At 41.6% G+C, this 27,488-nt stretch overlaps 2 protein-coding genes across 4 annotated transcripts in view; both read right to left on the bottom strand.

Moving 5' to 3' along the window:
- Positions 1 to 7,653, bottom strand: part of cmtm4 (CKLF-like MARVEL transmembrane domain containing 4) — a 27,854-nt gene extending 20,201 nt beyond the window's left edge. The window contains exon 1 of the mRNA XM_012850793.3: positions 6,845 to 7,653. Within this exon, the coding sequence (XP_012706247.1) occupies positions 6,845 to 7,030 (186 nt within the window). The 5' untranslated portion in view covers positions 7,031 to 7,653. The remainder of the gene's footprint in view (positions 1 to 6,844) is intronic.
- A 2,590-nt stretch (positions 7,654 to 10,243) lies between these two features.
- Positions 10,244 to 26,470, bottom strand: dync1li2 (dynein, cytoplasmic 1, light intermediate chain 2). 3 transcript variants are annotated; one of them, XM_012850796.3, is made up of 13 exons: positions 26,058 to 26,470; positions 25,218 to 25,291; positions 24,667 to 24,783; positions 24,317 to 24,547; positions 18,938 to 19,098; positions 17,553 to 17,646; positions 17,296 to 17,431; positions 17,058 to 17,169; positions 16,898 to 16,957; positions 16,490 to 16,534; positions 16,284 to 16,398; positions 15,163 to 15,288; positions 10,244 to 13,599 (listed from the first exon to the last, which is right to left on the bottom strand). In XM_012850796.3, the coding sequence occupies exons 1-13, from the start codon at positions 26,141 to 26,143 to the stop codon at positions 13,490 to 13,492; spliced, it is 1,467 nt and encodes a 488-aa protein (XP_012706250.2). In that variant the 5' UTR covers positions 26,144 to 26,470; the 3' UTR covers positions 10,244 to 13,489. The 3 variants fall into 3 exon arrangements, with proteins under 3 accessions (XP_012706250.2, XP_012706249.2, XP_012706251.2); XM_012850795.3 differs by having other exon boundaries at positions 15,163 to 15,291; positions 26,058 to 26,469; XM_012850797.3 differs by having other exon boundaries at positions 10,244 to 13,594; positions 15,163 to 15,291; positions 26,058 to 26,468.
- Positions 26,471 to 27,488: the final 1,018 nt, after the last annotated feature.

The raw sequence follows: 27,488 nt of genomic DNA, 5'->3' as shown, positions 1-27,488 counted from the left end.
AGCTATATTTGCAGCCACAGCTGCCCTGGGGCAGACTGACAGAGGACAGGCTGCCATACATCGGCTCCACTCTGACCACCACCAGCAGGCATGCGGGTGAAGTGTCTTGCCCAAGGGCACAACGACTGAGACAAACCTGCAACTGAGATGACCTCCTTAACCCTTGCGCCACCATCGCCCCATACACTACAAACTAGACAGCTTCTGTTGTACTGACGACTCAAAGAAAATGTGGCAAGCCCTTCAGCACATCACTAAATGCAGGACCACGGCCTCCAGCAGCTCCACAGTCTGCCGGATGACCTCAACACCTGCAAATGCCACTTTGAGACCTCCCGCAACAACACCGAGAGGAGGCACCCGCACACCGGGTCAAGTCGACTGCCCTCCCCTGTGCCAGAAGTCTTCCCGGGCCAAGTGCAGGACACCCTAAAAAGGATCAGCCCCCACATAGCTGCATGGCCAGATAACATTCCTGGATGGGCTGTGCCAATGATCTAGCTGATGCTCTCACCGCCATTTTGGCCCTTTCCCTTAGCCAGACCAATATTCCCTCCAGCTTTAAAACCCCAGTCATCATTCCTTTACCCAACAAGAGGCCACCCACCTGCCTGGACGATTACAGGCCAGTAGGATCCACTCAAATCATTATGGGCAGTTTAGAAAGCGGTGCTGACCCACGTTCCAATGCAGCATCCGCACCGGCCCAATAGAGCCACCTCGGACGCCACAGCTGCAAACCCTCCATTATTCTCTCCCACCAGAACAAGAAAGACTCCCACATTGGGATGTGCTTTGTTGACTACAGCTCTGGCTTCAACGTGAGTTTCCCCCACACACTGACCTCACTTGGCCTGACCTCCCATTCTCTGCAACCTGGCTCCTGGACTTTCTGACCAGAAGGCCCCCATGCTGTCAGGATCTGTGATCGTACTTTAACCATCATCACCACAAACAAACATCGGCACCCCACAGGGCCGTGTCCTCAGCCCCGTCCTCTACACCCCATTCACCCATGAATGCGCCCCCTCCTACAAGACCAACAGCAACCTAAAGATCGCGGGTGACACAGCAGCGATAGGATGTTTCATTGGCAGGGAGGAAGCGGCCTACAGAAGGGAGGTGGCCAGTCTGGTGGCCTGGTGCGAGAATAACAACCTCACCCTCAACACCGACAAGGCAAAGGAGATGAAAGAGATGGAAGACAAAAGAGAGCCGCCGCCATCCTCAAAGACCCCACCCACCCTCAGCATGTACTCTTCACACTTCAAGCTCGACGTACAAATATGCAGGACTGAAGAACTCATTCTTCTCCTCTGCAATCAGGCTCCAAAACGCCTGACACTTGTCCCTAATCATGTATCGTAAACACTCACTACCACAAATCTTAGTCCTGTTTTATTTATTTTTTTCCTCTGCTGCTTATCGCACACAGCAGATAGAGCACAATCATGTGTGTATATTCACATATTGCTATACTGCTGGTAAGCCACATGATCCGTTCTTTTCTCCGCATTACTTATTTCTATCATCACCTCTTCTCTTTTTTGGCATTCAGAGTGTATAGCAAAGGAAGAACTTAATTTTCACAGAGAAACGCGTGGATTGATTGTGTTTATAAAAATAAATGTGAAACTGAACATTTTTATTTCACGCTAAAGGGTTTTCATTCATGAGGCTGTTCCGCTAAAAGTTCATTTTATGCTGGAACATTTTAATGTGCCTCTGCACTTTATGCTGTAGCTTCGCAACCACATACTGTGTGCACAAAAAACACAAATGGCCTTGGGTCACCTTTATTCACAGCATCTACAATGCACACGACTTTGCTCCAGGAAACCTTTAAAATAAAGCACAATAATTTGCAAAAGTGATTGATTGCTCATTGAATGTGCCAAGATATCGTGTCATCCTCCTTGCTTTCGAAGCTGAGTCAGCCCCTGCATAAACTCAATTATGACTGCTCACATCGTCTCCTTCCACAGTCTCTCTTTCATTCCTTTTGCAGCAGCAGTTTCACAGTCATTTAATTTAACATTTCAGATTTCCAAGTACTGTTCAACAACGATTGATTAGCAGCTTTGAAATAAAACCAGAGGCACGATCAGCGGACTGGGCATTCAGTCGATGTTATATAAAACCCAAATGTTCTGTAAATGTAGGTTGTGAGGCTTTAACATAACATTGCAAAAGTATAATGTTGACAATGAACGAAGATCACTCTAGCAGGCTTTTTCTCTCACTGGTCTAAACAAATATCTATTAACCAACTATAGCGTGAGCTATAGCGTGAGCTTCCTAGAGTTATGATGGCAGCTGAAGTCTCCATAAAATACTTTACTACATAAAATAGTTTCCTTTAACACAGGAGACAATATAACATCCATCATGTGTGTGTTTGTATTGTCACTATCCTACATTACTGAAGGTTTTGCATGACAGATAAGTACTTCCTCTGGGTGTGTGATATCAGCAAAGGATTTCAATTTGCAATAACGTAAAACTCTTGCTGCATTGCAATTTTTGTATTTTATTTTATTAGTTTAAAAAAATGACCATATTCCCTGTCATCTTTGTCATCTGTGATGCAACACATTCCTTTATATTTCAAAGGTGGTCAGAACACTTTCAATTTTTTAATAAATCCAAGGTCACCCTGTGTGTTTTTTTGTCCTGTAATTTTGGATCAGTGCAAACGTCAGATAGGTTTGTAACTACTTGTTTAAAAAAGTGCTGCGTGTAGAGGGACACTAAGCAACATTTCCTTGGGAAAGAAAAGTCAATGGGAAATAGGCTTCCCAGTGAAAGATTGACAACCTGACAAATTCATGGCTCATAATGCCAAATGCTTTATTCTGCAATCCCGAGAAAATAAATGTTTTCTTTCTTTCTGCTCAGATGGTGATTACTTCATCTTGTAACTTTATAAAAAGTTTATCTTTTACCAGCAAATGACAACAGCCCAGTTTCACGTTTCATCACGTGCAGCCGGCTCTGCGTCGTCAGATCTTAGCTCTACATGGTCATCGTGCAGCCTTGGACAGCTCACAGAGCATTAAAATTAAAAGGCCAGTGGAGCTATTAATGCTTGGCTAGAAGCCGGTTAGGCTCCTTGGAGATACTGAGTGTAATCTTGGAAGGCTTTCATTGGTCCTCTCCATGTCGGTGGAGGACAAATATGACTATCTCAGCTGGAAAAATCATTATCGCTGCGGAGCAAAGCACTAAAACAAATACAATCTCAACAAACGTGTAGCAGTATCATATACATCGTCTTAAAAAATATTCACAACCCTTGAACTTTCTCATATTTTGTCATGTTACAACCTTAAATTTATCTTCCTTTTTTTTACTGATAGACCAAGACACGTCAGTGGGTGGTTGGGAAGTGGATAAAAGCAATTCATTATTTAGATTATTTTCTTTTTCTTCCCCCACATAAAATCTGAGAAATCTGGTTCACCTTTGCATTCAGCTCCTTTTACTATGAATGAAATTCACATCTCCAGTGTATAGGACAACTATTTATCCTGCACTCCATAAACCTGGTTTTTATTTATAGAGGAACAGCAAGATTGCTGAATTGTTGAAAGTATGCCAAAACAATTCCCCTTCTCTGTTTGCCAACGGCTACATGGGGCACAGCAAACATACGATAGAAAACACTCCTGTCAGACTAGAATACAAAAGTAACTTTTTGGCCTAATTCTAAAGGCAGTATGGCTGCCAGAAGCAGCCTAACAGCACCATGCCCACTATGAAGTCCTCCATCCAATCTGACTGAGCTCTAGCTATCCTGAAACAAAGAAAAAATGAGGAGGAATTTCATTCTTTGGAAGAGCAAAGCTGGCCGAGACACACACGCCTAAAAAAACAACAACTTGCAGCTGTATTGGTAACAAAAGGTGGTACTAAATCAGGGGACTGAATACATATATCAGCATAACTTTAGGATTTGATGTGTAAGAGTTATTGCAAGCATTATATATTTTCTTCCACTGCAAAATTAGACATTCATTTGTGTTAGCCAGCGCGTAAAAAAATCCTAATTGCGATTTTTGTTCGTAATGGGACAAAATGTGAAGAAAGTTCAAAAGGGTGTAAATACTTTGGTCATTTACTATATGTAGTTGGCTGAGTCTCTGTGGTTTAAGTTTAACCGCACCTACCCGAAAACGTTGGGGAATTATAGCTACACAGAATCATGTTTTTTCAGGATTTATATTATATTTATTTTATCCATGCGAAGGAGCAGATAGTTATTATAATCACTGACAAATACTGCAAATCTGAATTCAACTGACAAGGACGGGATTGCAAGGTTAGCCAATTTTTATGTATCAATAGATGTAGCCCTGATCCTTCTTTTATTTGTAGAAATAAACAATAATATCAGTCAAAGAAGATGCTGAGTGTTGATGTGTTTACAGACCTATGAGGAGGAGGCTTTTGATGCATTCACTCAACAGGAATAAAAGTCCGATTTCGCAGTATCGGTCCAATCAAGATATAATTGAGCTTCCTTATTTCAAAACAGGTCAACTACATGCCTATTAGTGTTTTTTTAATGGGCTGCACCATGTTAATAAAACACTGAACTGCAATATTAACTGATGACTTTTGCAATGGCGATATTGACATGGATAGCCTTGTCTTTTCCATCTTCACAATGTCTCTTAAGACTACTCTTGACATTTTACTCCTCCTTTAAATCTAATCTGAAGTATGGGCACAAAAGGCAACAATTGAGAACTACTGCATTTAAGCAGATTTTTCAAACTGCATGAAAATTGTTTTGGCAATTACAATGTATGATATTGCACAGCTCTGATCAAGATTCCTCCATAGATGTTTGAAAGTTGAAATGGCTACTATGTATATGGATGAGAATCTCTGAGTTAAAGCCCCCCCCCCCCCCCTTTTTTTTTTTACCAAACCCAGACAAAACCTAAACTTTGTGTCTTGTAATGTTAATGAAGTGGACCTCGGTGTAGGCTTACGCTGCTAAACATGTATTATGTTTGCTTTTCATTGCATCAGCTCATATCCACATCATCTCTGGCGCACAAAAAAACCCTCCAATAACTCCTAAATCCTATTTGTGTTATAAAGAGAGGATGCTCGCTGCTCATTCATTTTATTTACTTATTTATTTATTCTGGCCACAGGCTCCTGGTTAATACATAAGAGCCATGACCCTGTTTGTGCTCCAAAAATAATGTAATTTGCCTGCTATTGCGTTCCATTTTCAAGAAAAGGAAAACAAACTATAGGGTCAAAACGCGAGGCAGGATTCGAGTATGAAGCATTTTTAGGCAAAACTTCTCCCATAATGACGACAGATGGCTTCCAACACTGCCTTCCCACATCACGCACGAAAGGTAAACACGGCATGTGTGTGCAACAGATGAGGCTCTCTGTAATCCCCTCTCTCTCTCTCTCTCTCGCAATCCCGGCAGGCTGCCAAAACATTTAAACGCTTTGTTTTCTACGGCAAGCCCGAGCTCCAAAAAGTGAGCAAAAAAAAAAAAAAAAAAAGAAAGAGGTTTGAGCCGACGGCTTGGTTATTTAGGTCACTTGTGCTGCACCTAATCACTGACCGAGGTAATTACTACTCCATGCTTCCTGTTCTGGACACACAACACTTGAAGTGCACAAAGTGGTGATCACCGAACGTTGTTTAGGTACATTAACCACATTAAGTTTTTTCATATAGCCAGCCTCTATATACTTAATGTCATATAACGTCCATAATAATTGTACTTTGGTTTTGATTTTTGATAGTTTCATGTGCTTAACAATATATGAGAGAAATTTAGTGATCACTGAGCGTTGTTTAGGTGCATTGAATTGCGCTAAGCTTTTTCCTTTGCCTCAATGAGGCAGAAACGCTTAATGTTAGATAACGTCCATAATAATTGGACTTTGGGTTTGACATTTTGACAGTTTTATGTGCTTATTATAGGAGCAATGTGAAAGAGAAATTTGGTGATCATTGATCGTTGATTAGGTACATTAAACCATGTTAAGCCTTTTTCTCGCCATAGGCGCCAATGAAGAAGAAAACGTTACTGTGAGATATCTTCTATAATCGTTGGATTTTGGTTTATTTTTTTTTTTTTTGACAGGCTTAAGTCTTCATGACAAGATGTGGCCATGCGAAATTTGGTGATGATTCCTCGTTGTTTTCCTACCTTAAGCCACGTTAAGCTTTTTCACGTTAAGCGTTTTAGAACGTCCCGTGTGTGGTGCTGGACTGAAGAAGAAGAAGAAGAAGAAGAGAGGTAAGTGGTGGTGCTGCCTTAATAGACATTTCCTCTGCCGTGGAGCGTTATCAGATCTTTGGGAGAGCTCGTTTTCCTTTGTAGTTCCCTGTAATCCCGGTTCGGTTCAGATGGGATACTGGCATACTGGAATAGGACGGCAGCAATAAAAACAAAACTTTCTGGGGCAACCTTGTTTCCCCTCCTGCACACGGCAAAAGTTATCCAACCAAGTTCAGCCATAACCTTGGAGGAAGTACTAAAAAGTAAAACCCCATCACAGAACGAATCTGTTGAACCATTTAAATAAAAGAGTTGGTCCAGATGGGAAGCTGTGATGCTGGGAAACATAACCTATGCATCTTCTGCTCCAGCCCCCCCAGATTTTTCTATAAACCAGCTTTAGGTTGGAAAATAACGAAGCGCTGCACCTTTTTCAACAGCAGCGTTTCTAAATCCCTGGAAACGTGGATCAAAACTTAACGAGTGGCGCTGGCCGGCGTAATGCGGTGCGTCACGGTTGGGTTCGCTCAGCTGCGCACATCTGTGAGCGGCGCGGCTTCGTGCGTGCGTGAACTCACCACTTCCGCCGCCTTTAAAATCCCGAAGTAGGACCTGAGGTACTCCGTGTCGCACCTCATCGCCCCCAAAACGTTGCGCGAAAGGACGGGCTCGGTGGTGGGCTGGTAGGGGCTGCTGGCCCCGGAGATCATGGACGTGTTGGAGGCCTCGCCGTCAAAGCCCTCCGTCTCCTCGGTGGTCCTCATGATGGTGACTTTGGCTTGGACGCCGTGACCCTATAGCAGCGGAAATGTCCCCTTTGCAGCGTGAAATAAAGGGAAGGGGAGCGGTGACAGCGCGCCGGGGTCTGCGCCGCGGCGCAGGTCTATGTCGGCGGAGAGCAGACTTTGTTTCATGCAGGCTGGAGGTGGACGGAGGCGACCAACCAGAACGTCCGCTTCTCATCGCCTCATCCTGGGGTAGCTGCTCCGGAGCACGACGCACGCGACGGGAGAGCGCAGGCTGCAGCGGTTTCGCCTCCCTGGCTGAGAGAGAGCCGCACTTTATTCCTTTGGGTCACTAGTTCGAGTCCCAGTGACCGCGTAAGCCCGGACGAGGTTGAATATGATTTAGGTCACACACACCGAATCTACCACCTACGATGGAGAAAATAAAAACAAGACATCCGATGGTTTTGCCGCAGGAGACTCCAGAGAGATCACCGCTGTCCTCCTATAACTAACTCAATTAGAGGCGCGCCGTGAGGCTGCCTTCGGTCGCCGCTTCGCTCCGTGTGTGTGTGTGGATGGAAAGGCAGCTTGTTGTCCCCGCCCCTCTGAAAAAAACTGCACATTCTTGAGTAGGCTCAGCGCCCGATTTACTCCCCGACAGCCTGTAAAACCATTTCAGACCGAACCGCGTCGGAAGGGCCGAGCATAGCTGCAGTTTGTTCATTGTCCTCCCACTAAACCACCCATTGGCCTCTGCAGTCTTTTTAGGCACACTTCTTTGTCCTTTGAACTCTGTGTGGCTCCCGTAGCTGTAGGGCCTACCGAACAAAGGGTATATTTTCAGGGATACTTCAAAACGACTGCATTTTCCTCTATAAAAGACGGTTTCGCCTCAAATGCGTTATTTAAGTGAGCTATCGTCGCCACAACACAGAATTTAGAGAACGTCTCAAGTTTCTCATTGAGGCACTTTCTTTGCGCTCTACCGCTCTCTGGTGGTCAGATTGGGTATTACAAGCCTAATGACCCGTCAGACAACTAACAAATATTATGTAACTGAACTGTCTTTTGACAATTACAATTACCACGAAAAGTGGGATTATGGGTTTAACTCAAGCTAGAAATCAGCTGGCAGTTTCATAATTGTGAAATAGACAATATAATACAATTTACCCTATGAATTAGTCAAGGACATAAAAATACAGCCAGCCAATTGGCATTAACGGGTCTCGTATGCTAATGATTAAACAACTGCAAGCAGAATCATGCCTTATATTGTGTTCAAAGAGCTGTTACAGAAACTTGCAACTATATTGAAACAGACTTTACAAAATGTTAGAGATTTTATTGGTGTAACGCACCGCTGGCTAAGTGTTAATGAGCAGTTTAAGGATAATGCCGTTAGAATGTTTACCCCCTCAAAACATTTGTTGATGCTCCCTCCCTCTCACAGTGCCTGAAGTTCATCATATTTCCAAATACCATTAAACTAATGCCGCTGTCAAGTAAAAATCTAAGCTTTTCTGTCACTTTTTAGGGGCAGTACACAATATCAATTAGTTTGTTAAAATTAAACACCTGCCAGCAAGAAAAAAATAACCCCTAATCCCCAATTAATACATGTGTGTTAGTCACATCTGCTTTAGTAAGCTCTTGGAAAGAAAAAGAGGCTTTTCACACCCCAGCCAAGGATATTGACCTCAAAGTGACCTTTGACCCTTTGCTAGCTCTATATGGCAGGGTAAGGCAAGGCAAATTTATTTATATAGCACAATTCAGTACAAAGACAATGCAAAGTGCTTTACATGATTAAAATATAGCAAAAATAAAACAGAATAAAAGCAAGTAGGAATAAAATGTAGATAGAAAAAAAAAGAACAAAAAAGTGGTGATTCAGTTAACTAGAACAGTTGAAGGCAATCCTACACAAATAGGTTTTTAATCTTGATTTAAAGGAACTCAGGCTTTCCGCACCTTTACAATTTTCTGGAAGTTTGTTCCAGATAAGTGGAGCATAGGAACTGAATGCTGCTTCTCCTTGTTTAGTTCTGGTTCTAGGTATGCAGAGTAGGCTCGAGCCAGAAGACCTTAATGGTCTGGAGGGTTGATACACTAATAACAAGTCTGTGATGTATTTTGGTGCTAAGCCATTCACGGATTTATATACTAACAGAAGGATTTTAAAGTCTATTCTCTGAGATACAGGGAGCCAGTGTAAGGACTTTAGAACTGGGGTGATGTGCTCTACTTTCTTAGTCTTAGTGAGGACACAGGCAGCAGCGTTCTGGATCAGCTGCAGCTGTGTGGTCGACTTTTTAGGCAGACCTGTGAAAACACCGTTGCAGTAATCAATTCTACTAAATATAAACGCATGGATTAGTTTTTCTAGATCCTGCTGAGACATCAGTCCTTTAATCCTAGAAATGTTATTCAGGTGATAGAATGCCGACCTTGTAACTGTCTTTAGATGCTTTTGAAGGTTCAGGTCTGAGTCCATCACTACACCCAGATTTCAGGCCTGATTAGTGGTTTTTAGCTGAAGCGCCTGAAGCTGTGTGCTAACCTTTGTTCTCCCCTCTATTGGTCCAAAAATTATTACTTCTGTTTTGTTTTTATTCAACTGAAGAAAATTTTGGCACATCCAGGCATTGATTTCTTCTAGGCATTTACTCAGTGCTTGAACTGGTCCATAGTCACCTGGTGACATGGTGATGTAGAGCTGTGTGTCGTCTGCATAGTTATGGTAGCTGATGAAGCGCTAAAATACCTGTGCTTTCCATTGGTTCTCTCCAAAGCCAGCGTCTTATATTATTGAGATGGAGCGCTGCTGCCCCACCCACTCATCCTTAATTGTTTCCAGACCCGTTTTTCCTCCCGGTTACTCGGACCCGGAGTGACAAACTGGGTAAGACGTGCCTCTCTTTGACTGCTGCGTTATCGTAAGGGTGTGGCACAGGGCAGGAAAAATGCTCAAGCGTAGATGTGAAACATTATAAAAAAAGCAGGGCTGAATATGTACGAGCCAAGCAGGAAGTCATTTTTTGGGTATTTACTGCTCCTTCATTATGGCCTTCTTAAAAAATAAAATAAAAATAATGTAACAAAATCAGAAAAAAACCAGGTAAAAATGTGTGCTTACATTTGGCAGGACATGTACATTCAATGTATTTTAATGAGGTGTATTTTGATGAAGTACCTTTAAAATTCTGTTATGATAGGACAAAAAAAAAAAAAAAACAGTCAGAAACATAGGATTCTTGGTTTTATTGAAGCCAGGGGTCTGATAAACATTTTCCTTATCTTTGTCAGCATAAGAAGCTAGGATCCACATGGCAGCTTAGAGGCTACAGAATTGTGTTAAAAGACAATATACAATCAACCTTCTGAATTACTCCAGGACACAAAAGAGCCAGCCATGTGCTTAAAAATGTCTCGATATCCTGAATATAAAAGGACTGGAAGCAGAAGCTCATAGTCTCGCATAGATGTAGAGTCAATAGTGGTTGAAGGCCATTCAGTTAGGATGTGACAAGGCAGCTGAGTTCAGCTCACACCAGAGTACAAAAGTTAATTTGTCTTTATTTCTTTTCCTAAACGATCGACACAAACTCCAATCTTCGAAGAATAAGTGCAACTCTGACTCCGAGCAGCATGAGAGCGCTTCACTCCACTCAGCTAAATGCCTGAATTAAAACAAATCAGGGGTGGTCAGTCAGGGCAGAGGCATCCATTTAAACTGAAAACTCAGAAAGGCAAAAACCATTGCTTGGAAAAAAAAAAAACAAAAAAAAAACATGCACAATTTGAAAGTAAACACAAAGGGCAAGTCATGAGCAAAATGATAGACAGAAAATGTAGTTTTCAAGTTCAAGGTGTCCCATTTAACAACCGCCGGCAGACTTGAGCTAAATGTACTGCACTACCAATTTTCCATAATACTAAACGCTGCCGCTTATAAAATTGTACGAATTTCTTCCCCCGTTTTTCTGAACGGGGGAATTCAGTCTAATCTCAATAAAAAAAAGAGAGAGATGGGGAAACTTCTACAAATGTCTAAAGAGAAGTGCTTATTTAACACGTGATAAGCTGCTTCTAGTTGATCATAAATTGTGCTTCGTCCAGTCCAACTACAGACAAAAAAAAAAAAAAAAAAAAACACCTTAAGAGCTTCATCTTTAGCAAAGTAAATATAAAGTAGTTAATCGTGTTTTGGATTAAGCATAAAGCAGCCAGTCGACCAACGTAGAGATGAGGATCTTCCCTTAGAGCTCGAAAAGTTGTAAATTAAACGTCAAACCCTGTAGGCCAAAAGTTGTCGTCGTTTTAAAGTGGCTTGTTGTAAAAAACGTTCCATAAACCTACAGCAACAAAATACAGTAGAGGCCCATTTTTTTTGTCCCCTCCCAAATATATAGACGCAGGCGAACAGATGGAGCTTTTTCCGGCCACTTTTACAGGCCGTTTTTTTTAAAAGGCAGGTCTGATGTGTGGAATGCAAGAGCTTCGTACGAGAGTAGCACAGGAAAAGGCCCCTGGTTAATCTAATGGAAGACATACGAATGCAGACGGTAGCGACTAACGTGCATCTTTGGTTACAGGTTCCAGTTCCCACCAGCTCGACCCCCCCCCCCGCCGCCTCAATCGTTACAGTTGAATATCAAACAGCTGCTTCCCCCCCCAGACCGTGATTCAGTAAAAGCCACTCCACACGGGATGTTATCCATAGGATTAAGCAGGGCCTCAAACGATGAGGAGTTTGTGCTGAGTTCATTCGGATTAAGGTAGCAAACGTACAGGTTTTATGATATGGTACAGTACACCTGCTGCAGGTGAAAGGTCAAAACAGTAGAAAGAAGACAATCAAGCAACCCCCACTTAAGGACACACAAAAGGTCAGGCGAGGGGGGAGGGGGCTAGTGCGGCTAACTGTTAGCTTTACATTGAAGGCAAAACGTCGTCCTTTAAATGGACGCCAAAGCTACGAGAAGACCCGACCGGACAAGCAGGCGTTCCTGCAGGGACGCGTCCGTTCCCTCCGCCGACTTCGCGTGGAAAAGCGGGAATGTATCGAACCGACATGCAAAGTTCAGCGTGAGAGAAAATGTGAGAGGAGAGGCGGGAGAGCGCCGTCCCGACACTTAGGGGTGTGGGATCTCTTTGTTTTTGTCCGAAACCGCAGCGTAGAGGCGAACGCGAGTTGCTGCGAACGAATGGGTTTCAGCCACAGCTGTTCTCACCGCTTTCCTTCATGATATAAGCAGCTGGTACACTTTTAAAGGCATTTACTCTATTAAACGTTATGGAAGAGGCCACTGAAAAGCTCGTTTCTGAAAAATAAAAAATAAAACAGATCACAGGCTTTTATACACTGACAAAAAAAAATGATACAAAATAAATTATTAGGGTGGGACAAAAAAAAAAGAAGAAGACAAGCCTTAGCAGTGGTGCTACGGTGCGTTTCCTCTAGTGTGGACAAGCACCTCTACTACGACGCAAACGGCTAACTGTGCGAGGCACTTAGGAGTTAATAGTAGGAAAGATGCTGCCAAGCCCCTCCCGAAACATACAAACCTTTACCACAAGAAGCAACTCTGCTGCAACCTCAAAGCCTGTCACAAAAAAAATAAAATGAAAATAAAATCCCATGCAGCCTCATTTTAGTCAATGAAGCCGTTTTTGCTATTTGGACAGAAATGCATTTTGTACAAAATTAAGTTAACCTGAATATTCGTGTTTCTGCTTTCATATCTACAGAATCCTTCGAAGATGAGCAGGGCGAACGATATGCTATCAGCCGGGTGGACATGTCGTATTAGTGTCATGATGGCAGCAACTTTTTTTTTTAAAACACGTGTGACACAGATAAATGTTTCCTTAAACCAAGAAATGGCGCAGAAAAAAACAAAAAAACAAAAGGAGGAACTTTGTATAAATACATCAGTATCATATCCAACATTGTTTTTTTTTTTTTTTTACATATGTTTGCAAGTATTTCAATTACTTTTCTTAACATTTAATGTTTAAATACCTTTCCAATAGCGACCAAATTCCTTCCGTGAGATAAGCTGAACCAGGGGCCACGAGGCCAGGTATGTTTTCACCCTTCAAGGTCCGCGAGGACAGTGTTTTGTCCCAGAGTGTTGGGGGGTGGGGGTGCCAGGGAGTGTGCACACATTTCATCCCTCACAAAATAGCATTTACAGTTGAAGAGAAGACAGAAATAAAGCCAAGCCTTTCGGCACTTCCTCATCTCGCTACGAGAGAGTCATCAGCGTCATCATCTCTCTCGTTCCGTCTCGCCGTCTGATCGCATCGGAAGCTCGTTTGGTGAAACTGACGGTGTGTGCTGACTTGATACAGGCGTTGGGAATTTGGTCAAATTTCTTTTTTTTTTTTTTATGCTCACATGTACATATATTTTTCCAGAGTATTAACGCGGTGGACGATGCAGCCGTATTTTTTGTTTTTGTTTTTTTGTTGTTGTCGTTGTTGCCTTCACGCTTCGTTCTCTGTTGGCGGTACGTTGTTAGCTGAAACCACGGGATCTGGTTTGCGAGTCATCCGGTCCAACTCGGCCTGGACGTCAGTCAAACCCGGCTTCTGCCCTTGGGGAAAAAAAGCAGAAAACAAAAAGAGAGAGAGAAAAAAAGTAATCTCCTGTAGCTTCTGTGTGTTTTCATTAAAAAAACAGCATTATTTTCTACATCTAACGACATGGTGATTTAGGGCTGGATGGGGATGCGGCCCGGTGCTGGTGATGAGCGACTCACTTCCACAGCTAACACCCATGCATAACTTATAAAAACACACATCATGCACTCATGCACTAGTCTTTGAGCTCGCTCTCAGAGGTTAGCGGTGCTCAGGCCAGGAGCCAAGCATGTGTAGGTGGTCTGAGGCTGTTTGCAATGACTCGCTCACAATGTTTGACGCTGTTATATTTAAAAGAACTACCAAAATAAAGAAGAAAAAAAACAATAGGTTGATTAAATGACAGGAATTTGGGGCTTATTAGTTTTCATGCACACGTCGGTTATGTTTTCTGTGGATACAGGCCTGTCTCCTCGGCAGTCAGAAGGTGAGTCAAAGTTGACACATTTTCTCCTGAGTTAAGCACCTTATTCAGCCTGGAGATCTAAAACTTCAGACGGCAGAATGGCCCACAGCTTCGAGGAACAACAGTCCCTTACTCGGCTTTTACTTGTTAATTTATTCAGTGCTTTTTAGATAATAGTATCTCATACTACACTGTATATTGTTCAGGGAAAGGTACGGCCATGCGTTTCTAATAAAAGTGCACCGTTTATCTTTTCATTAGTAAAGAGAAAAACAAACGGGGGGGTTCACTATTAGGGCCCTTTCCAACAAACCGGTTCCAGTGCTTACCGGATGCTAATACTTAGTAGACATCAGCTCTGATCAGGATTGTGAATCGTTCCCAAGCACCACTGCTTGTTTAAAATCGTGTTAATAAATGATGTTGGTGATATTATAGCTTGTATTTACAGGAACACTGGGATTAATAATATTTGTACGTCTCCACGCACTGCGGTCCTGAATAAGAAACACCTTTGAATGATTGAGATGTTTCTTATGATGACTGGACTCAAAGCCAAGCAACAGTAATGACTTATATTTACTTGAGTAACGTTTTACAGAAGAAAAAACGCGCTTCTACGAGTAGTTTTACCGCACTGTGATCTTTACGTGAATATTATTTTGAAGTAACGCATTTCCACTTCTTTGTAAAAAAAAATTTATTTGGAAACCTGTAATGATAGTTACCTTTTATTCATTCCTCATTTTATTTTTTTTTCAAGACCAGAATTTGCAATTAAATGTATATTTTTGTGTCTGATTACATAATTTTTTAAACTTAAATCAAGTCTTATAAAAAGACAGGCACCAAGTAACAAATCCATTTTACTACACATTAAAGTGTGCGCTACTCTCAGCCAAGGCACATCTATTGTCAGGTGGTGGAAAAGCAAACTGACTCCAAGCCCAGTAAAATGTTAAGAACTGGAACCTCTTTGGTGGAAAAGGCCCAACTGTGTCAACGTTCAATAGGGACAACTGTAAACTGTGACGAAAAAAAGTTTAAGGAGAAGAGTAAAGAAAAAAACAACAGTCAAACGGATGGTCGGCACTGGAATGATGGGTTCTACCTGTTTTCTTGGCAGATCCTTGCACTCCAGCTCCCACTGCTCCGGTTCCCGGGCTTCCTGGGGATCCAGTCTTTTTACTCAACAGACTGTTGAAGAAGTTGGCCAGCACTCCTTCATTAGCAGCCCCTGCTGCAACAGGAAGATTTCTGCATTACAACCAGAGCTCCACATTTTGACCCGACAAAAGCCACCAATTAGCACATTTAATCATGTTATATCCCCATTTAAAGTTAGACTGAGATAATCTGTATCCTCCTGTAACATTTAATAGGGACAAATGTTTAATTTCCATTTTAAATTACCACCATTTACTTATTCGTTGCAATACATTTATATTTACTGCGAGTTCCAAGATACAGTAATATGTCATCAGGATGTCCACAAGATAATGCCTGAGATGTAGGGATTATAAAATAGGGGTTCAGCAACAATAAAGGGTTAAATTCAAGACATTTTTAGTATCATTGTGATCCAAATACAAGACCAGCTGGAATTATTAGAAACAAGTCAACTTATTTACTCAGTTACATGCTTAGTAACTTAGGTAAGGGAAATATAACCGTCCCTAAACGGAGGTCTGCCACCTGTGGCTCTGACCAACATGTGGCGCTATAGCCCCACCCACAGAGGCTCCTAGACTATTTGTTCTTTAGGCTAAAATACTATTACCAATACTTTACTCATATTATTACTAATATTTTTTAATATAAAATTCAGAATGTTTTCTTTTTTTGAAGGGGGATTTGTGTGTTTTCCAGCTGTCTACACAAACGTTGCTCAGTAAGAGTAAGGTCAATGGCTCACTGGGTTGTAAAGGGGGCTGATGTCCCCGGCTCTAGCAAGTAACAGCTTCTTCTATGGTTTTGCAGAAATGACTGAATGTCAGCAATCAATTAGCACCTTCATTTCTTAGCCAGACCTTGGAAAAGTTGATTGCGGCTCAGGCAGACAGAGGTACAAATTAAAGGAGTACTAAATGAAATGTAACACCCAAGAGGGAAATTCTGGAGATATTTAATACTTCTAAAGACTTAATATATTTTTAAATGACATTTTAAGACCCCAGAGAAACCCCTTATAGACTTATTCTCTTAACTATAGGAGTAAAGACACTCTCTAACCTTTCATGTTAGGGTCAGGCTTCTTGACAGAAGCCATTGGTGAGGTGGTTGCGCTTGACTGAACTGCGCGTCCTGCTGGCCTGGGCGACCCAGAGGCTGGCCTTCCAGGAGATTCCTAACAACGCACCAAGCAAAGAGATTAGTCAGTCAGATATAAAAAAAACAAAAGAGAGCAGCAGACATTCATGGGACTTTCAGACACTTACTGTTGCGCCTCTTGTTGGCGTGGCCGGCTGCTTTGCTAACAAAGACTGCAGAGGGAAAAAACGTAGAAATTAACGCCATTCAACAACTGTTTTGATTCATCTGAATTAATTTAAATGCATTATTATTTTATTATTATTACTTCATTTTATTATTATTTTAGATCAAAAGTCTGCATGTTTTACGTAAGATACAGAAGGGAGAAGTTGAGAGAACTCTTTTTAAAAATAGATTTTTCCCCCCCATGTATACTTCCTGGTTTGTCCTTAAAAAGAGGAAGGATGTGTAGCACTACTTTAAGCCTACAATAAAGTGATTAAACTATGATTATCATTCATTTATAAGCTTTAGTCGAGAACCCTATATAAGCAGAAAACAGAGAAAACCTGAAACATGAAGCTGAAGCGTACCTGCTGCTTCATCAGGAATACTTGCTCTTCCTCTGCATTTATCTCCTTGTCATGAACCAGCTAAAAAAAGAAAAAAGATAATTAAAAAAAAATGTGTTACTATGACATCTTGCAATGCCCGCCGTCCAGTTCCTGGCAGACAGGGATTGCTCAGCCGTACCTTTCGAACTGGAGGCTTTATGATGAAATCTTCAAACGGATCTTCTGGTCTGACCGTTGTGAGGTTTTCGTGCAAAATCCCAATTTTCTTCTCATTATCCCACCCAGACGGACTAAAATATAAAAATGGAAGAAGATTGTTCCCCGTGCAGGGGGCAAAATGAGAGAGGCTTAAACATTTTAGAGCCAACAATCCTTTTAATTGAAAATTTAAGTGGTTTAATGTAAGGCCTGCTTACATGAACACTGCATCTTTCTCCACCACTAAGGCGGGCGAGGCGAACTGAAAGTCATACAGCTTGTGTACGATGTATTTGTAAAGCAGATCCAGGTTCTTCTCCTCTTTGACTGAAGTGTAGATCAGGCCAGCGCCATCTGTTGGATTTGGTTAGGGAAGTTACTGACAAACCCAGTTACTGACTTTTTCCTCAAACCCAGAACTGAAAACCGCGTCCAGATAAGCACTTTGAAGGATGAAGCCACGCTAAAAGGATACATTGTAAGCTGAATCGTCTGATGCAGGACTGGATGAAATCAAAGTGCTCGTCTCTGAAGTCGTGCTCCTTCTCTAATACGCTGATCGCATCACACTAAACACAAACACAGAGTTTTATATACAGGGTGAAAATACAAAGCACAAAAAACAAACTAAGCTTTAGGGGCATTCTCCTTTTTGTTTGAAACAAACAACTTCCAGCACCAAATGAAATATATCACAGGAATGTTGTCATCTTTATTTTACCTGCTGGGGACTTTTATTATGTGAAATACACATTAGGAAGCTCTAAGAAATGTGTTACCTAATGACTACATAAAATTAAAAAATGACTAAGGTACCATGATAAATCATGATTTTATTTCTTTGTATTTTGTTTGCCTCACCCTGACCAGTTTTTTATTTATTTATTTAAAAACCAAAGCGATACTAATAAAAAGGCACAGGCACTGGTTTCTAGTCGCAGCAACCACATGCCTCTTTTGCTGGAAGGGTTTAAAAAAGAAAGTATAATTGCAACATTTGTTCAGAGGGTAATTCATACAAAGCACATTAGTAAATTTTACACTAAATAACAAATCAAAGGATGTGGACGGTCCAGGGGGACGGACGTAATCAGCAGTGATTACAGAGATTTTTTAAATATAAAGTTTGCTAAATGTTTTTTAACCAAATGAGAAAGAAATGTGAAAGCCTGAGAAAGTCAGGAAGAGGTTAGGAGCAGAGTTCAGAAACCAGGGAAAATGTACAAATATTACAGAGGGTAAAACCCAATCATCTCATTCAAGGATGTAAAAAAACAAACAAAAAACCCCCGCTTAAAACCAGCATAAACATAATCTTGACAGGTAAGGCGCCCACTTTAATGCAACTTCAATGCATTCCCTGGGAAAACTCGTGATCAAACCATGATTTTTCACTTTATATAGAAATCTATTTCAGGTATGCATCATTTATGTGCATTAAGTTAAATAAGGTAATAGATTAACTCAAACATTTCAGTATCACTAGTCGCCAAAGTCACACTGTTGGCACTATGGGGGAAATTATTTCAGTGGACTTCTTTTTGGGATCAACGGACCGTGAAACACCCAAGAGCTGTCGGTTTGTTAAGGACATAGCCACCATTTCACAATCTGTGGTTGTTTTTTTTTATTTTTTCCTCAACTCATCGCTTTTACAGAAATGCAAACCAAAACCCATAACCCACTGATCACCTTAAAAAAAAAAAACTACCACAAACACTTTTGTGGGAGACGTGCACACTGAAAAACATAATTTTCGCTCTAAATGATAAAAAGACAAGACTTTACTCATCTGGAACATAAGATCAATAAAAATCTTACGGTGGCAGCCAATTATTAGTTTTTGCATTAGCCGTTTACCTTTGTGCAAACTATTAGCACTGGAATGCCCAAGTTGTGTGTGAGTGTGTTGTCCCCAAGTGGCAGCACAATGGCCTCATCTTCCCCCGATGTCGGGGCCCGTCGTGGGGAGGATGGGGTGGCATCCTCCGGTTCTGTGTACTCCTGAAAGGCTTTTACCACTTGGGAGAAAAAAAGAAGAAGAAATAAGGACAAAATTAGTTATTACACAGCTAAAACGAGGCAGACAATCAGACTATATGAACTGGATTTATCTCCTTCACACAGACTTCTTTCTTTCCATTCAAAAAAAACCCCAAACTATTTAAGTTTCGATGTGCCCTTAAAAATGCTGGAAAAATGGGTTTAAAAGAGTTGACTGGAATCTGAGCCATTGCCCAAAAAGACAAATACAAACAGACCAAGTTTTATCCCACTGGATGTGGTTTGCAACAATCTATGAACCTACTTTGATGCTCTAACTGTGAGGAAAACCTTTCAAACAAAGCTCTTAGATCAGATTACAGAGACGGTCAATGGTATAGGTAAACAGAATAATTTTCGACCATTGACCGTTTCTTTAATTAAACGCAGTGCTAAGAGAGTTATTTCATTGGCTACAGTGCTGTGAAGGAGTATTTGCCATCCTGGTATCGCTCTTTTTGTCACACACCTAATTTTAAATCCGACAACGATAATCTCAGCGAGCACAAACAGCAGAATTCAAATGAGGATTTTATCTATTAAAAGGTAAAACAGCTATCCAAACCCATCCAGGCCATAATATAATGACCCCTTTGTTAAATTTATACATTAACTGTAATCAGTGTTAATCATTTTATGTTCAGTTTTGGTTAAGACAAGAAGCAGTGTTTGACAATATCAATGTGGAACGAATAACTAAGCCAATACTAAGGCTTAGGGACTCCAGATTCCCTTATCAACAAATGGAGAAAACACCATAGAGGTGAAGCTTTGAATTTGGCCAAGCAAAATGACTCCTGAAGCTCATCAACAACTCATCAAGGAAGTCACTGAGGAGCCCAGAACATCATCAGCACTGAAGGACTCTCTTGCTTTGGGCGAGGCTAGTGTTCAGGATTCAACATTAAGGAGAAGAGATGTGGGAGAAAATGCTATCCAAGGGTAACACGGTAACGGGTAGCGCAATTGTCTGCCGCTGATTTACATATTTGGCTCCCGGACGACTCCCATAATTAATGGAAACAAACTCTCATCAATTTCTCTTTAACAGAGGATTCTGAAGGAGGCTGTCCAGCAACGGGTTTGTGACCTTAACTTAGAAAACAGGTTATGCAGAGGACAAACAAAGACGAAGGTCTTAATGTGACCTGGTCAAAGTCTGGACTAAAATCTGATTGAGATGCTGGGACATGACCTTAAAACAGGCCATCCGTGCTACAAATCCTCCAGTGTGGGTAAATTAAAAATAATTCTAGAAAAAAAAAAGATGTACCAAAATCCCTCCAAAGCAGCGTAAAATAATTCGGCAATTTTCACCAACGCTTGATTGCAGCTGTTGCTGCCAAGGATGGCACAAGCAATTTTTAGGGCTTAGTTTTCCACATAGAGTACTTCTTCAACTTCTTTCCCTTAGTAAAAAGCTATCATTATTAACTCAGATTATAACCTGAAACATCCCAACGTGACAAAAAGGCGAAGTAACAAAGACCCTGTTCCACTTTTCCTTTCCAAAAAATCTTGATGCTCTCCAAGTGTTTGGGCAAAATATCGTTTGAACAGATTCACATGCTCAGCATCCAGGGATGGAAGAAATCTGTAAAGGGCCAAATGCTTTTTCACGGTACTGCCCATAACAGAGTAAGGAGAAGGGAAGAAAATTGCATTTTCAAAGTTCTGCAGGAGAATGAGGAGCGGAGGGGTGGGGGGGTTAAAGCAGGAAGCCTTGGCTTACTTCCTCTGGCGCTTTGAGAATGCAGTTTGGGAAGAGCTCATTAAACCAGACGGGCTTGTCGCTTTTAGTCAAACATTTTTCCCCTTTAGATACGGGATTTGGGAACATCGGACAAGCACTGGTGCTCTAATCACTCTCCCAGCAAACCCTTCATGGAGGTCAGCATTACACAAATCCATCCAGAGACGGAGCAGAAACAGGCTGAAGTATTTACAATCATGCATCAAGAGTGAGTGCGTGGCTTTTTAACGCTACTCACAAAAACCATAAAAAAAAAAAAAATGAGGCACTGAAAGTGTAGAAGCAGAAGGAATCATGGGGCCATTTAATCGCTCGAGGACACAAAGTTACTTTATTTCATTTCACTTTATGTCACTCTAAAATATTAAATGAATGCACAGCCTGACAGACTTTGCTCCGTCAAGATCTACTTATCTGTTTAACAAAGGTGGGGCCCAAATGGATCCACGCTATCTAAAGCTCAACTTTAAACTCTCTTATAATCAACTGAATGCTAAAGAAATAAACGCTCGCCTGCAGTCAAAACCGTGCAGTCGGGATGCTTGTGCATGAAGCATTCTCAAATATTCTTGTCAAGCAGCAAAAATCTCTCCACCGGCAGTAAAACTGAGCAAAGGCTTTGTCGTTTTAGCACACCGTAGTGCAACAAAAGGCTGATCCTTGTAATTTGACAACAGCAGGCCCAAGAAACCCAACCTACTCTTAGTTGCAGCGCTACAGCAGTCCGAACATCCGGCCCACTGACTGAATTCAGAGCCGCTCGGTTTACTTCCTTTCCTTGACGCTGCTCTTGGAAAGGGAGGCGACCATGATGCAAGACGTGTGCAAGACTGCCTGGACAAAAGCCACTGACGCGCTCTTCCAGACTGCCGGCCTGTCGAAAAACATTTGGTCTCACCACCGTGTTACTGACCCGACAACGAGGCTTTGTTTTTATGAGACACACTGAAGGGCCTGACCAAACACAGCATTTAAACCGACCACAATATTAGGAACACTGAAAACTGATACAGTGGAACCTGATACCAGCATTGTGCATTATCCTTTAAAATGATGGCCCAAGCTGGAAAACTACGGAGAATGAGATAAAACTATTATATTCTTCAAGGTCGATTAAAATAAAAAAATTAAAAAAATCAAGTCGATACCAGAACCAGCAACCTTACAGAACGCCTGAAACTGAAATGAACCAAAAAAAAAAAATAGACCTGGATGTTGCATCACTGTAACTTTTGAGCATAATTTACTATTGAAACTCCTGTGTCAAAAGCAGTCAGATGTTGGTTTATCAGATGATGCTGTATCTTGGTTTTCTAATCATCTGTCAAATTGTCAATGTGCGCAGCGCAGTGGTCTGTGGTCAGAACACTTCAACGTGACAATAGGCGTGCCACATGGTCCATTATAGGCTCAGCTCCTTTCTCAAGTCATGTGAACAGGGCCGGTGAAATCGCTACTGATGTTTGAGTATATTTTTACGCCGATGACAAGGTGCTATACTGCTACATAAAAACTGCTACTGTTGTGGTCAGATGTCTGGTTTTGACCTATTCAGTCTGACTTGCTTCATCTGAGACTTGCCCTAAATGCCAATAAGACAAAGAAAAAAAAAAAAGCTCCACAAACTCTACTTTCCATTAAACAATGACAGCTACACCAACAGTACTTGTTACCTACAAGTATTTGGCATAGAAATTAGCAAACTTTCATTTAAGTCACGTATTGAACATTTAAAAAAAGTTAAAAGGTCAAACTAATCCTGCCTCCGTTAGATTAGTGCAGTGTTAATACGAGTGCCTCTGCCGCCTCTGTTGGGTGCCGTCTTTAATGGAGCGTTACGGTTCATAACGGGTATAAACCTCTCACTCATCACTGCACGCTATATTTTTGGGTCAACAACCATCATCATCAATCCGTAGACTTGTGTGTTGGTAAATGTTCATGTGTAAAGCTATACTCGCAACGTTTGGGCCTCATTTAGCCTCCTACATGTCACTTAAGACAGTCCAGCCATCGTCTTCATTCTCAGGACTTCCGCTCCTTCAGTGAGAGGAAATATTACCGTATTTATCAGACTATAAATCCGGACTACGAGTTGCATTTATTTAGAAATTTCACAAAACCCATGACTAACATTGGATTATACAACGGCATTCATCCACAACGGGCTAAATAACAAAACAAACCTGGGCGATTGAATGAAGTAAATTAGCATAACAAGCTAGCAACTCCAACCGGCAAGGTTCTCACCAGTACATTTGAGCGTAACAAGTTGACAAAATCATGTTGAAATTAAACCGTGAGTGTAACGGTGCAACGTGCTAAGCTAACGGTATTACACGGATGTTTGAGAGAAACATAGAAAGGTCAGTAAAGCTCTCAAATGTGCATTGGTGCAGTTGTACACCTCCTGGAAACATAAGCTAACGCTAGCTGTTATTAAGTTCACGGCCAGCCCAATGACGTGGTTCGTTGGATCTCAATGGGAGAACCTGTACAAATAAAAGGTTAACTAAAAAAATAAACTGCTTAACCAACTGCAAAGCCGAGAACCAATTCTAAATGTACCTCTTTGGTCAAACCTAGAACAGCTTCCCCTTTCTAACGCACAACTTCCTGATTACTGTCCCGTTACTCATTTAGCATCCAATACATCGAGTATAAATCAGAAAATGTAAGCACGTTTTACCCCTAATACTTAGAAGAAACTATTTACATTCTGTGTAAGAAATTGTTTTAGACTTGAGACCAATACCAAGTATGATACTTTGGAAACAAACTGGAATGTTCATACCAATCCCTGAAGGCCTAACTAAGTAGTCTGAAAAGCAATCTTTGCCAACACAAAAGAACAGTTCATAAGTGAGAGATGACCAGATCTAAAATTAAACAGAAGAACATCGGAGTGCATCACACTCATTGATTTGCAGAACTCGCCTGCAGCAAGGCGCGCACAGCTGAGGATCATGGGCCTCTCTGATGATGACCTAGAATCAGCCATGACAATGTGTAATGTTATACAGCGTCTGCCTTCCAAGGAGCACATTTACTAAACTTTCCTTTTTTTTTCACCCCCCTCGGTAGCCGGTAAGCAAGAACCCGGTCTCTGATTACGCAACACTCACGTTGCTTCCACGCAGGGATGCTTCAGGCACCTTTACTGCTCCTTGTTGTTCAGTTAAGGGGAAAGATTTCTCACAGAAAACTGAACAAAGTGTAATGTTTTCATATAGATCTTGCTTTTTTTGGGGGTCACGTAGTTTAGTTCACTTTACCAGTTTGGTGTTTTCCCATTAATAGAAAAATAGCATATTTGTATTTTCCAATCAGTTCCACAACTTCCAATTCAATTTGCCCTAAGGTTCGCTTTCTGCTGGACAGAAAATGGAGAGACGCTAGCTATCCCACGAAAAAAACATACAGAACCCAAACAAACTCCTTACTCCTCTGCTCCATTTCCCTCAAGTCCTCTGGAGGAATCTTTAGCTTGTCCACATGGTCACGAAGCACACTGGCCCACTTCTGCAGCGACTCCATAATGGTCCAGGGCCGCGACATGTCCGCAACGAGCACGGCTAGGCAGTCGGGTAGCGACTGAGGCGTGACGGCAAACTTTAGTAGGCCTTTGTGGTACAGGTCTCCGTCCAAGATCCACACGTTACAGCGAGTCAGGTCTACAGAAAAAGACACGGAGAGAGCACAAGTCGTTAGACTTATCCAATAACTTGGACGTGACTTTTGGAGCAGTGCAGTTATGGAACGGGTACAGAAAGGTCGGAGCAAGCGAACTCACCATCTCGGTCTTCATCGTGGACGCTCAAGTAAAGATACTCCAGTCCTCTCCCCTTCTTGTTGTGTTCAGCTCCTTGAAGTTTGGCCATGAGCGTTGTTTTTCCCGATCCATCCTCACCTGCAAGACGATTTAACAGTGGCATCCTAATCACTAGCTGCATTAGTGAAGTAAGTAGGCACAATGGCAATTAGTACGCTTTCCTCCTGTCTAATTATTTGCCGCGGTTGTCCCATAAATATAAGTAACCACTATTTTTGTTGAATCAGAGCTAAAATGTAAAAAGGAGTAGAAACCACAATGCGGATCATGATGTCGCTTGCAGAGGGATCTTTGCTAAAAACAAAAAAAAAAAACAGCATTCTTCACAGTTCAGGAGTGCTTATTCATTGATGACCCCACCCAAGAAAACTTCTCAGGGTAATTAGAAAAAAAAATCATGCCATATTATATGTGATATTGCAGACTTTGATGCAGGGACTTAATATTCAGGATCTCAAGGTTAAAGAGACAGTGTGCAAGATCAGGCAACAACAACAACAACAAATACTCACCAAATACCAGGATATTTTTTCCTGATGGCAATTTTGAACTCGAACTTGTTGAAACTTCACTAAGTATTGAGGTCCTACAAAACAGAAAACGAGTCAAAATCAGCACCGTCTGGATGTCCGCAAGTTGATCAATTATGACAGACCCCAATCCCACCCCCAAAAAAAGGTGCAACAAAGACGGTGGCAGCTTCACCAACGCTACGGCTTTATTGATAATTTAACTGTGCTATTAGCGAGTCCAGAAAAGAAAGGAAAAAAAATAGTCCACGACAGCACAAAATCAGGAAATGATCATCTATCACAGCTGACCAGCACATAAAAAAAAAAACGAGCAGGCGGACACCTGAATTCATTAAATCTGACAAGGCCTTAGCAACAGTGGTCCCCGGCGATCAACACCACCTCATGACAGCTTCAGCTTTTCTGCATTCCTAAGCTAGTCGCTTGTTTGCTAACATTCATTCTCCTGTTACCCCAGCTGTATCCTCCATAAAAAGAGGCTATATGGTGTTTAGCACTCCCGTCTAGATAAACCACGAATAAAAGCCCGTGGTAACATTAACGTAAAATGAAACTTGGCCGATCCAAAACACAAAACACCATGTACGCCGAACCTGAACACAACGCGACTCGTTTTGGCGGAGTGAAATGTAGCGGGCAGTTAGGTTAGCCGACGTTAGCTCCTCCGTTAGCATCCTGCTAGCGTCCCTGTTACGGAGCTTAGCCGGGGGCCGGTGTATGAGAGGGAGCCACCCGGGCGGTGACAAAGCACAACCGCGGGTGCGCCGCGGCTGGTCCGCGCGGAACACGGAAGCGCTTAAAACGACAAGCTCCACTTGCCAAAGGTTTTGTCCTTCTTCGTCTTCCTTGTTGTTGTCGCCCTGTCCGGCTGCACCCGTGAGCTGTTTCTCCAGAACGGGAGCCATCTTCTCTTTCTACACCCACAAAGGCGAGGCCCTGCTTGCTGCTCGGGCACCGCTAGCACCGCCTTCATCCAAAGTAACCGACGGTACGTTACATCCGTTGACTGCGACGCGGCTACTTCTTTCTATTATTAAAAAGGCAAAAAAAGTCAACAGTGTAATAAGGAAGAAAATTACTTCTTTGTATAATAATATCTGAACCGGGTTTGTCAAGTGTTTTATGTTCAGTGGTTTAACGTTTAAATATAACATCTGCTGGCCACATCCCAACAAATGATGTCACCTTTCGGTGATCAGCTGAGGGCGGATGTCGTCTCGTCTCAAGGTTCCCGGGGTTGGACAGTGGGTCCTGAGTACAATTTTATTAAGGGGGGGAGACAAGTATGGAGGACCAGCTCTGACACATTTAAAAATAAATAAATGTGCAGTAAACAAATAAGCATGAAACTCACAGAAATTCAGCAAATACATACATACATGTAGACAGTTACGGTGAGACTTACGCATATAGCTTGTTTAATTAGCTTCTTTATTTTTCCCCCTTTTTTAATAATTACACTATTTATTTGTACTACGTTATAATTTTCAACTTTATTTATTAAACAATATTTTTTTTAAATTTATTTATTTATGTGTGTTTTTCAACTCCTGCCTGTTTTGTTCTTTGTATTTTTTCACCCTATTTATTTCTTCAACACTGCCTTTTTTACATTTCTGTATACATTTCTGTCTCATTATGCAAATGAGAAGGGCGTGGTCTTAAGGGGACAACTCCTGCCTATTGGTCGGTTTGACTGCATAGCTGAATGTACCTGCTGCTGCTATTTGGTATCAAGGGCTGCCGCTACTACTGACCCCAGTCACAATGGCAATCCGGGTTATCCGTGAGCTGAGGCATTTAGCAACTTTTTTGAAGACGCCTCTTTAATTCCCAAATGTATTATTTGTAGTTTGGACGCTCACCGAACATTTATTTCAGTTAGTGGCCATGTAGTCGTAGAAATAGAGATATTTTAATTTTGTTATAAAGTGAAAGAAGAGTGTTGTTACTTCATCGTTTAGTTAGTGGGGTACAACAGACAGTTAAACTGACACTTATTGTTTAAGATCCCCCCTTCTCATTTGCATAATGAGACAGAAAGACATGTAGAAATGTAAAACGGGCTGGCAGAAATAAATAGGATTGGAGAAATAAATAGGGCAAAAAAATAGAAAGGAAGAATAAAACAGACAAAATAATTAAAACATGCACATAAATAAATAAATACATTTAAAATAGAAGTGATTGATGAAACATCATAAACAGATGGTATATAAATAAGATCATTATTTCAAAGGTGAAAAAATA

This window comes from Fundulus heteroclitus, chromosome 4, assembly GCF_011125445.2.
Source record: "Fundulus heteroclitus isolate FHET01 chromosome 4, MU-UCD_Fhet_4.1, whole genome shotgun sequence".
Taxonomy (NCBI): domain Eukaryota; kingdom Metazoa; phylum Chordata; class Actinopteri; order Cyprinodontiformes; family Fundulidae; genus Fundulus; species Fundulus heteroclitus.
This window is presented reverse-complemented; position numbering and strand designations above follow the sequence as displayed.